The 12,156-nt window shown below is 47.0% G+C and overlaps 1 protein-coding gene across 1 annotated transcript in view; it reads left to right on the forward strand.

Moving 5' to 3' along the window:
* The first annotated feature begins 1,306 nt into the window (after positions 1-1,306).
* MTOR (mechanistic target of rapamycin kinase) overlaps positions 1,307-12,156 on the forward strand; it is a 157,063-nt gene continuing 146,213 nt past the window's right edge. The window contains exons 1-6 of the mRNA XM_054439543.1: positions 1,307-1,519; positions 4,613-4,788; positions 5,444-5,552; positions 6,856-7,088; positions 7,828-8,028; positions 10,028-10,162. Of these exons, the coding sequence (XP_054295518.1) occupies positions 4,627-4,788; positions 5,444-5,552; positions 6,856-7,088; positions 7,828-8,028; positions 10,028-10,162 (840 nt within the window). The 5' untranslated portion in view covers positions 1,307-1,519; positions 4,613-4,626. The remainder of the gene's footprint in view (positions 1,520-4,612; positions 4,789-5,443; positions 5,553-6,855; positions 7,089-7,827; positions 8,029-10,027; positions 10,163-12,156) is intronic.

Genomic DNA, 12,156 nt, shown 5'->3' on the forward strand with positions numbered 1-12,156 from the left:
GCCGAATGCATCATATTTTATTGGACTCCTACTTTGAAATATTTAGGAATTTTCAGTGTTTACTATGACAAATAGCACTGTGATTTAAAAAAAATGTAGTCAAATCCACTTTTGCTATTGATTTTTTTTTTTTTTAATTTGTAGAGACATCATCTCGCTATGTTGCCCAGGCTGGTCTGGAACTCCTGGCCTCAAGCGATCCTCCTGCTTCGGCCTCCCAAAGTGCTGGGATTACAGGCGTGGGCCACTGTGACCAGCAGCTATTTATTTATTTTCGTGTGTGTGTGTGTGTGTGTGTGTGTGTGTGTGTGTGTGTATGTATGTATGTATGTATGTATGTATTGAGACAGAGCTTGCTCTGTTGCCCAGGCTGGAGTATGTATGTATGTATGTATGTATGTATGTATGTATGTATGTATTGAGACAGAGCTTGCTCTGTTGCCCAGGCTGGAGTATGTATGTATGTATGTATGTATTGAGATGGAGCTTGCTGTGTTGCCCAGGCTGGAGTGCAGTGGCACGATCTCGGCGCATGCAACCTTCACCTCCCGGGTTCAGGCCATACTCGTGCCTCAGCCTCCCGAGTACCTGGGATTACAGGCGTGCGCCACCATGCCCAGCTAATTTTTGTATTTTCAGTAGAGACGGGGGGTGCGGGTGGGGGAATTTCACCATGTTGGCCAAGCTGGTCTCGACTCCTGACCTAAGGTGATCCGCCTGCCTCGGTCTCCCAAAGTGCGGGAATTACGGGCGTGAGCCACCGCGCCGCGCCAGCTATTGATTTTTTGAAAGGATTTTAAAAAAATAATGTTGCTTTGAAAATTTTTATTTATGACTAGCTCTTTTGGTTAAAACTTGGCTATGGTTTCTCTGGAGTGATCTTGAGGTGGATACTTTTGGGAAAGTGAGACAATCTAATTAAAAACATTTTCAAATGCTTATTAATTGTAACAAAAGAGAAATCACAGGATCCATAAAGAGCGCTAGCCCGAAACGTCTTTTGATGCGGTAATTCCTGGGCACCGGCATAGCTCACATTCTCCTCTCAGAATTACACCGGGAGGGGTCTCGAACCTCTGCTGGCAGCTCTCGGTGCGATCCGGAGGTACCCAGACAGCGGACTCCTTGAGTTCACAGCCCGGATGCAGAAGGGAATCCTAGCAGCGCCGCACCGGATGTATGAGTGGAAGTGACTGAGGTCAACTGACGACCGATTGGTTCTCCCGAGTGGACCCAAGCCTGTTGTCACCTGCCACTGGCCGCGTGGTTTGTCTATTTGAATAGTCCCCGCCCCCTGGAGAAGCCGGGTCCTGAAGCTTCACTTCTTCTTCATTACTATTGGCCTGTTTTTCAGTCCATCTTCTTCCTATACCTGTCGATTGGTCCTCAGGTCTGGGACCCCTCCTTCCCTCGCTCCCGGCTTAGAGGACAGCGGGGAAGGCGGGCGGTGGGGCAGGGGGCCTGAAGCGGCGGTACCGGTGCTGGCGGCGGCAGCTGAGGCCTTGGTCGAAGCCGCGCGGTGAGTCTAGGGCCTGGCACGACCCTTCTAAGGCGGCATAGTGTCCAGACCCACGGCCAGCCTGCCCGTGGGGGGGGCCAGGGGAAGCCGCCCGTCTGGGACGTGGGGTCCCCACATTGCCGGCCCCACGACCTGGGCACCGTCTGAGGCCTTGACTCCCACTCCTCGAGGCAGCGCCCACCTCCCCGGGACCCCCAAGAGACCCCTGGACCCTTCGGCCCGCGGTACGTCCGCCCGAAGGCCGGCCCATCAGCTCTGGTACTGCCCTTTGGGTCTTTTGCCCGTCACAGCCACCCTTTCTTCTGAGCCACGTACAAAAATTGTGTATCTCTGCCCCAGGGAACACCAGCGTCCGTGTCAGCCCCTTGTCCTCCACTGTGGACACCTCTCAGAGACCCAGTCCCCGAAACTGAGCTCGGTTACATCGTTGGGGTACATCTTCTCTCCCTCTCCCCAAGCCCCATCCCTGTTTCCCCCATCCAATTTTAACTTTCTTAAGCCCTATCAACACCCTTAGGATATTTGACTTCAGATATTCTTAAGTTTAATTGAATTCAGTCTAGAGCAGATGGCCTGTGGGCCTCAGATCGTATAAAGATACACTGATTCTTTCCTGAGAAGAGAAATCCCTTGCCAGCCTCCTTCCCCCCTTTCGTAAGCACACACATACACATAAGCTGGAGTAGTTTTCTTAGTAGGGATTCTTAAGTTTCTTCTCCCCTAAAGGACGACATTTCTTTCTGCAGTCTTCTTATTAGCAGTGGAGTATTTGAAAGCTTTTCAAAACCAGTTATTCCCTGGTTTTTCCTCTGTGCCTTACAAATTCGTTTAAAAATAAGAATTTTGAGAAATTGGTTTTGTAGCATAAGCTGAACATACTTGGGATAGGTGTATGTTACACCCATGGCAGTGTGGGCGTAATTGAGGAATGAGGGAATGATCTCAGGAACTAATTGGTGTTTTTTTTGTTTTGTTTTGTTTTATTTTCTTTTGTTTTGTTTGAGACGGAGTCTCGCTCTGTCGCCCAGGCTGGACTGCAGTGGCGCGATCTTGCTCAACTGCAAGCTCCGCCTCCCGGGTTCCCGCCATTCTCCTGCCTCAGCCTCCAAAGTAGCTGGGACTACAGGCGCCCGCCACCATACGGCTAATTTTTTTTTTTTTTTTTTTTTTTTTTGTATTTTTAGTAGAGGCGGGGTTTCACCGTGTTGGCCAGGGTGGTCTCGATTTCCTGACCTCGTGATCCGCCCGCCTCGGCCTCTCAAAGTGCTGGGATTACAGGCGTGAGCCACCGCGCCCGGCCAGGAACTAATTGGTTTCTTTTAGCTTACATTTGAAGTGCTAGTCTCCTGTAGAACTGCATTGTTCAGTACAGGAACCACCAGCCACATGTGGCTGTAGAGCACTTGAAATGTGACTAGTCCAGGCCGGGCATGATGGCTCACACCTGTAATCCCAGCACTTTGGGAGGCCAAGGTGGGCGGATTACCTGAGGTCAGGAATTTGAGACCAGCCTGGCCAACATAATGAAACCCCATTTCTACTAAAAATACACAAAAATTAGCCAGGCGTGGTGCTGCATATCTGTAGTCCCAGCAACTCGGGAAGCTGAGGCAGGAGAATCATTTGAACCCGGGAGGTGAATGTTGCAGTGAGCCGAGATCATGCCACTGCACTCCAGCCTGGGTGACAGAGCGAGACTCTGTCTCAAAAAAAAAAAAAAAAAAAGTGACTAGTCCAAATTGACATTGTTGTAAGTGTAAAATGCACGTTAGATTTTGAAGACTCGCTAAGAAAAAAGAATGGACACTATGTCAATTTTTTAAATATTGATAACATGTTGAAATGATATTTTGGATATATTGGTTTAAATAATTAATTTCACCTGTTTCTTTTTACCTTTTAAAATATGGCTACGAGCAGCCTTAAAATTACACTTGTGGATCATTGTATTTCCTTTTTTTTTTTTTTTTTTAATTGAGATGGAATTTTGCTCTTGTTGCCCAGGGTGCAGTGCAATGTCCCAATCTCAGCTCACTGCAACCTCCGCCTCCTGGGTTCAAGTGATTCTCCTGCCTCAGCCTCCCAAGTAGCTGGGATTACAGGCACACACTGCCACGCCTGGCTAATTTTGTATTTTCAGTAGAGATGGGGTTTCACCATATTGCCCAGGCTGGTCTCAAACTCCTGACCTCAGGTGATCTGCCTGCCTTGGGCTCCCAAAGTGCTGGGATTACAGGCGTGAGCCACTGTGCCTGGCCTATATTTCCATTAGACAGTGCTGGTGTAGAATAATAATCTCTCTTTTTAGACTGAACTTGAGGAAAGGGGCAGTCTTAGTCATTTTTAATTCTTTCCCTACCTCCCGGCATTTGTTACCTGGCACATTGTCATGTACATAGTAGTAGTAGTAATAATAATAGCTAACAATTATTAAGAACTTAGTATATGCCCTGTACTGTTTTAAACACTTTTTGACATATATTAAGTCATTTAGTTCTCATATCAACCCATGAACTAGGTACTATTATCTTCCTATTGTAGTTGAAGAAACAGACATTTTGAGTGTCTTTCTCGAGGTATATAACCTTGTTTTTGTTTTCGTTTGTTTTTGTTTTGAGACAATGCAGTGGCAGGATCTCGGCTTACTGCAACCTCCACCTCCCAGGTTCAAACGATTCTCCTGCCTCAGCCTCCCAGGTGACACATGCCACCATGCCCAGCTAATTTTTGTATTTTTCTTAGAGATGGGGTTTCACCATGTTGGCCAGGCTGGTCTCGGATTCCTGACCTCAGGTGGTCCTCCAGGCTCAGCCTCCCAAACTGCTCAAGATATATAACCCAAGGATTCAAACCCAAGTAGACTAGGCCGATAGCCCACAATTTAACCTCCCTACTACACTGCCTCTTTTAAACATCAGTCATTGTTTAATGAATCTAGGCTTTCTAAATGTTCTCAATAAGATCTCTCAACCTTTTTAGAATCCCCTGCCTGACAAGGGCTAGGGGGAGATCCGTGTTGGGTGACCAGGGCCATAAGTAAATGTATCATCATACTTTCTTATCCAGAATATTAAAGGAAACTTCTCTCTAAAGAACCTCAGGGCAAGATGCTTGGAACCGGACCTGCCGCCGCCACCACCGCTGCCACCACATCTAGCAATGTGAGCGTCCTGCAGCAGTTTGCCAGTGGCCTAAAGAGCCGGAATGAGGAGACCAGGGCCAAAGCCGCCAAGGAGCTCCAGCACTATGTCACCATGGAACTCCGAGAGGTGCTTCTGGGATCTCGGGCCAGTCATTGTGGGATGTTTGGGCTAAATGTACTATCACTGGTTTACATTTTTTTTTTGGACAGCTAGGTGAGGATTTGGAAAACAGAGGTTATTTTAGAAAGGCACCCAACCTCTCACATCCATAAAACATGCAGGTTCTTTTGCAGCAGTTGCACATTTTTGTAGCATTTTTCTTGTTTGTGGTCACATTTTAGGGGCCAGAATAGACTTAGCTGTTTCTTTTAACTTTTTAATTTTTCCTTACCACATATCACACCCTCATATGCTTTCTGTCTGATAACAGTGATTGGGATGGGTTTGGAGAGTTGAGAGCTAGGGGCTTTCTAAATAGAGACCAGACTTGAGGTCAGAGACAGTATCTTGTTTCTCCTTGTATCCCTGGTACTAGAAAGAACCTAGGACAGGACATTTTCTGCCACAGAGTAGATACCCAATAAATATTTGTTAAATAATCAGATGATTGCAAGTTCAGGTGCTCTGCAGTGTAATCCTATAGAAATGGGCGGTAGCTTGTCTTCTTTGGTTTGAACTATACCGCCTGCCTCTCAGGATCTAATCTTTAGATGTCAGCCCACTCCCACCACCACAGTCAGAGAATTATTAGAAATTGTTCTGATGATATCTCCTTTTGCAGATGAGTCAAGAGGAGTCTACTCGCTTCTATGACCAACTGAACCATCACATTTTTGAATTGGTTTCCAGCTCAGATGCCAATGAGAGGAAAGGTGGCATCTTGGCCATAGGTAAGGACAGAGTCTCCGGTCACAAAAACAACACACTCACCTTTGTGCCCACTGCACCCTGTGTCTGCCACTTACTGGTTACAAGTTCATATTTGCTTAATGAAATTTAAGAAGCCCGTGGCTTTTGATTCTAGCAGCAGTCCTGGGCCACAGGAAAAATGTATTTTTAGATGTGGAATTGGAGTCTCGGAACCATCGAGTGACTTTTCAGACAGTTTACCAGAGCTGAGACTAGAAGCCAGCTTTCTTTCCACTCCTTCATATTGCCTTTTGTGGGCTCTGCTTCCTCAGTAGAGCAGGGTTTCTCATAGTGGGGCTCACGAATGGAAAAGTGGAATCGGTAGAGTTAATAAAAGGCAGGTCTTTTTTTTTTTTTGAGATGGAGTCTCATTCTGTTGCCGGGGCTGGAGTTCAGTGGTGCATTCTTGGCTCACTGCAACCTCTGCCTCCTGGGTTCAAGCGATTCTCGTGCCTCAGCCTCCCGAGTAGCTGGGATTACAGGCATCTGCCACCGTGCCCGGCTAATGTTTGTATTTTCAGTAGAGACAGGATTTCACCATGTTGGCCAGGCTGGTCTCGAACTCCTGACCTCAAGTGATCTGCCCACCTCGGCCTCCCAGAGTGCTGGGATTACAGGTGTGAGCCACCACAACCGGCCAGGCAGGTCATTTTTAACTTATAAGGACTGGTCATCAATCCTGTGAATTATTATCCAGTCCCAGTTGTTTTCCCTTTTTTGGGGGGTAGGGGAGAAAATTATGCTAGCATGAGATTATTTTGCTTTATGTAAATATTTCTGGCACAAGTATTAAATATCTGGGTTAAAATGAAAATTGTCTCTGTCCTTGCCATCTAGAAATGTACTCAAAGTAGAATGGAGGGATCACTCGCCAGCTTTTTTTTTTTTTTTTTTTTTTCCCCTGAGACAGAGTCTCACACTGTCACCCAGGCTGGAGTGCAATGGTGTGATCTCGGCTTACTGCAACCTCTGCCTCCCAGGTTCAAGCAGTTCTCCTGCCTCAGCTTCCCGAGTAGCTGGGACTACAGGCGCGTGCCGCCACGCCTGGCTAATTTTTTTTTTTTTTTTTGTATTTTAGTAGAGACGGAGTTTCACCATGTTGCCCAGGCTGGTCTTGAACTCCTGAGCTCAGGCAATCCGCCTGCCTCGGCCTCCCAAAGTGCTAGCATTACAGACTTGAGCCACCGCGCCTGGCCGGCACTCACCAGCTTTTAGTTGAAGTCTGTGTACTTTCCTGGCCAGTATATGCCCCATCATCATCTTTTGCCTTCCTCTCTTTTCCAGCTAGCCTCATAGGAGTGGAAGGTGGGAATGCCACCCGAATTGGCAGATTTGCCAACTATCTTCGGAACCTCCTCCCCTCCAATGACCCAGTTGTCATGGAAATGGCATCCAAGGCCATTGGCCGTCTTGCCATGGCAGGGGACACTTTTACTGCTGAGTACGTGGAATTTGAGGTGAAGCGAGCCCTGGAATGGCTGGGTGCTGACCGCAATGAGGGCCGGAGACATGCAGCTGTGAGTGTCTACGGGGAGGAGCACAGCCAGGCTTGGGGAACGATGGTGTCATGGGGGGGTCTTTTGCTTCCTTCTGAGGCTCATTCCTTTAAAAAGCTGATTAGAAGAGCTAGGATTCCAGGCTGTGAGATGGGGTAGAGTCCGTCCTTAAGAGAGAATCTAGCAGTGGTGTGGTGGGGATCAGAAGCATCAGCCGCATGCTTTCCAGTCTGCTGCCCTTCAGAGGAGGCAGTACTGTGAGGAGGGGGCACGGTACCAGGAGAAGGACACACACTTGGACCCTGGCTCAAGTCTTGGCTTTGCAACTTCCTACCTAACTCTGTAACCTAGGGCAGCTTCTGACCTTCAGTTTCTTCTCTGTCAAATAAAAATAATAATAAGATTAAACATTAAACAGGATTATCCATTCAGTAAATATTTACTACATACCTACTGTATTCCAGGTAGAGTTCTAGGCTATTAGTATAGTCGTAAAGAAAGCATAAAACACATCTGCACTTCCAGAGCTATGTTCAAACATTACAAGCATTCTCTGTTTGTAAACAACCTAGGATAATGAGCACTGAGATGTTTAATCAATTTTGCTTTCCTTCCTCTGTCCCCAGAATTTCCTAGCTAGAAGAGTGAGCAAGCCTTCTCTGTTCCTAGTGTGTATGGCTCTAAGATGACAAGAGACTGTACTCCTGAGAGAACAAAACTCTGGTACCAACGAGAGTTCTCGGTTTGCTTTTTTCTCAAGGTCCTGGTTCTCCGTGAGCTGGCCATCAGCGTCCCTACCTTCTTCTTCCAGCAAGTGCAGCCCTTCTTTGACAACATTTTTGTGGCCGTGTGGGACCCCAAACAGGCCATCCGTGAGGGAGCTGTAGCCGCCCTTCGTGCCTGTCTGATTCTCACCACCCAGCGTGAGCCGAAGGAGATGCAGAAGCCTCAGTGGTACAGGGTGAGGAGATGGCTCCATTCCCACCACTAGCAAAGCACATCTACGTAGAGAATCACCTGGCCTAAAGGGCAGCGACAGGCCCTTGCCATGGAGCAAGAATCACGTTTTGGTTTGGTCTCAAATGAATTTTTTTTTTTTTTTTGAGATGGAGTCTTGCTTTATCGCCCAGGCTGGAGTGCAGTGGCGCAATCTCGGCTCACTGCAACCTCCGCCTCTTGGGTTCAAGCGATTTTCTCCCACCTTAGCCTCCCGAGTAACTAGGACTACAGACGTGTGCCACCATGCCCAGCTAATTTTTGTAATAGAGACAGGGTTTTGCCATGTTGGCCAGGCTAGTCTCGAATTCCTGACCTCAGGTGATCCACCTGCCTTGGCCCCCTAAAGTGCTGGAATTACAGACATGAGCTACTGCGCCCGGCCTCCAATGAATTTTTATGCTCAGTATGAATCAGTAGTTACTTTATTGCATTTTATTAAGGCAAACATCTATTGATAGCCACACCATTATTCTATACATTATTTTATGTATGACTAAGAATGCAAATATGCCAATTAAACTGTGACTTGATACCTTCTTTTTTTTTTTTTTTGGAGATGGAGTCTTGCTCTGTCACCAGGCTGGAGTTAAGTGGTATGATTTTGGCTCACTGCAACCTCTGCCTCCTGGGTTCAAGTGATTCTCCTGCCTCAGCCTCATGAGTAGCTGGGACTACAGGCATGTGCCATCATGCCCAGCCAGTTTTTGTATTTTTAGTAGAGACAGGGTTTCACCATATTGGCCAGGATGGTCTTGATCTCTTGACCTCATGATCCACCTGCCTTGACCTCCCAAAGTGCTGGGATTACAGGCATGAGCCACTGTGCCCGGCCGACTTTGTACCTTCTTATTAATAATTAATTATAAGACATCTCAGCTGGATGCTCATGCCTATAATCCGAACATTTGGGAGGCCAAGGCAGGAGGATTGCTTGAGCTCAGGAGTTTGAGACCAGCCTGGGCAGCATGTGGGACCCCGTCTCTACAAAAAATAAAAAAATTAGCTGGGCCTGGTGTTACACGCCTGTGGTCCCAGCTATTTGGGAGGCTGAGGTGGGAGAACTGCTTGAGCCCAAGAGATCAAGGCTTCAGTGAGTCATGATCATGCCACTGCACTCCAGACTTGGCAACAGAGTGAGACTCTGTCTCAAAAAAACCAAAAAGACATCTCTTTTCAGAGATGTTAAAATATGGAAAAATAGATGTCTCAAAATCAGTGAGATACAAATGATACTAATTTAGAAAGTGCCAGTTCTCTCTGCTCTAGTATCATGAGGCCTGTGCTGATTACTGCTGCAGAGGGAACTTATCAGTGAGTCTTACATTAGAAAAAGAGCTCTGAACATGGGATTGGGAGACCTGGGTTCCAGTCTTGCCTTTGCTGTGTGATCTTGGACAAGTCACTTAAATTCTTTGAGCCTGTGTTTTTAGCTATTAAATAGGGATGAAGATGGTATCTTCCTCAAAGGCTTATTATGAGAATTGAAGCTGGGGCCAGGCGTGGTGGCTCACACCTGTAATCACAGCACTCTGGGAGGCTGAGGCGGGTGGATCACTTGAGGTCAGGAGCTTGAGACCAGCCTGGTTAACATGGTGAAGCCCTGTCTCTACTAAAAATACAAAAATTAGCCAGGCGTGGTAGTGTGTGCCTGTAATCTCAGCTACTCAGAGGGCTGAGGCAGGAGAATCACTTGAACCCAGGAGGTGGAGGTTGTGGAGAGCCGAGATTGCGCCACTGCACTCCAGCCTGGGCAACAGAGCAAGACTCCGTCTCAAAAAAAAAAAAAAAAAATTGAAGCTGAATTAAATAAAAGACATCGATCAGTTAGTTTTGTTGATAACTGGCACAAGGCACTGAGCAGGCGTGGTAGCGCCTCAGAACCCCCAGTGTAGATGGGATGGGCCTATATTCTTTCTGGGTTTGTACTCTGTCTCTAATGAAGGCACCCTGTCTCTACATAGCACACATTTGAAGAAGCAGAGAAGGGATTTGATGAGACCTTGGCCAAAGAGAAGGGCATGAATCGGGATGATCGGATCCATGGAGCCTTGCTGATCCTTAACGAGCTGGTCCGAATCAGCAGCATGGAGGGAGAGGTGAGAAGCCACGGCAGAGGGGAGTCCAGGCTCCCTGTGTACCATTCTGTGAGCGAGGCAAGGCGAGATCCATGTCCTCAGGGAGCTGACATTTTGTGGCAGGAAACTTAATAAATAAGTAAATAAGATAATTTCAGATAGCAGCAAGTTCTATGAAGAAAGTCAAACCAGAATAGGATAGAGAGTGACAGGGAGGGGGTGAGTGGAGGGTCAAGGAAGGCCCTCCCTGAGGTGGTGTTATTTGAGGGGGTCCACGTGACACGAAGGAGCTACCTTGCAGTAGGCCAGGTGACTGTGTTCCAGGCTGAGGCTTTGAGGCGGAAGAGTGTGAGACATTGATGAAACAGAAGGAAGGGAAGTATGGCTGGTGTACCGGGAGCAAGGGAGAGGGAAGGAGGGGCCAAATTAATAGGCCCACAGTTCACAGTAAACACGAGCTTTCGCAGGGGTAAACATTGGAAGTGTGCACACAGGCGAATAATGTGATGTCATGCATTTCTAACAATCACTGACTGCTTATAGGAAAAAATGTGGGGAAAGGCAGGAATGAAAGCAGGGAGACCAATTAGGAGATGTGTTGGCTTGAGAAGGTGGATTTAAAAGTGCATGGATTTTATTAGGGAAACAGCCTTCAAGAGAATATGGGGAGGGAGCTGGGAGAACCATCGGACCACAATGCACGTCTGACCCTGAGTAAGCAAGAGGGTAAAATATGGATAGAAGTGTTCTAGCCTACTCTGCAGGGCCACTGCGGGGTCCTCAAGCCAAAGTTGGCCGTTGGAGAGGTCTGTGTCTCCCAAGAGCAGGATAGCCTTAGCATCCCTACTGTGTTCTGTCATTGGCTGGGAGCAATGGGTGACGTTGGCACAAACTTAGTGATGGGTTTCAGAGCAGCAGCTGGGGCCCTTGGTTATGCGCCTTGTAGTTGGAGGTTGCATTCTCATGTCTGCCAGTAGTCTGGGTGAGTGACAGTGGTGGCTTTGACTAGGAGTGGTGGCACAGATACTGAGTAGTTGATTCAGGATATATTTGGGAGGTAAAGCTCCATCTGTGAGACTGGCTGTAGAAAATGAGCTGTGAAATTTTACCCTGGGGATTCCTGCTTATAATAGACACAGTGCTTGTTAGATAATAGCCGTGCCCAGATGTGGGAGCAGCGCATGCAGCAGTGTGCAGAAGCAGGAGGAGTCTGGCTTCAGATCCCCACTGCTCTGTTGACTGTGTGACTCAGGCAAGTTACCTGTTTAGCCTCATTTTTTTCCCTTTGGACAGGGGCTCTTACCTACCTCATTGGGCTCTTGTGCGGTTTCTAAATGACGTTGGCCCTCTATATCCATGAATTCTACATCGGGATTCAACTAGTCATGGTTCACAAATACCCAGGGCCGGGTGCAGTGGCCCACACCTGCAATTTCAGCACTTTGGGAGGCTGAAGTGGGAAGATCACTTGATCCCAGGAGTTCGTGACCAGCCTGGGCAAAAGACGGTGAGACCGTGTCTCTACAAAAAAATTTTTTTAACTTTTTAAAAAGAAAAAAAAATCAAGGAAAAAACAATAAAACAATTTAAAGATAATACAAATTTTAAAAAATACAGTGCAACAAATATTTACATAGCATTTACTTTGTATAAGGTATTATAACTAACATAGAGATGATTTAAGGTATGTGGGAGGCTATATACATAGGTTATATGCAAATATTGTGGTACTTTATCGGAGGGACTTGAGCATCTGCAGATTTTGGTATGGCAGTGGGTCATGGAACCAACCCCCATGGATACTAAGGGGATGACTATGTATGTGAAGTGTCCAGCACAGCACCTGATACATAGTGGGCGTTCTATAAATGGTAACCTTCAGATTTTACCTCCTGAGTTTAACATGATGTTTTCCACTGTAATCTAGGCAGCTCTGAGATCTTTGTTTCCTCCCATTAAAACAGGACAGTATCACCTAGATCATAGAGTGGTTGTCAGATTTCATTGAAATAGTT

This window comes from Pongo pygmaeus, chromosome 1, assembly GCF_028885625.2.
Source record: "Pongo pygmaeus isolate AG05252 chromosome 1, NHGRI_mPonPyg2-v2.0_pri, whole genome shotgun sequence".
In the NCBI taxonomy this organism is placed as follows: Eukaryota; Metazoa; Chordata; class Mammalia; order Primates; family Hominidae; genus Pongo; species Pongo pygmaeus.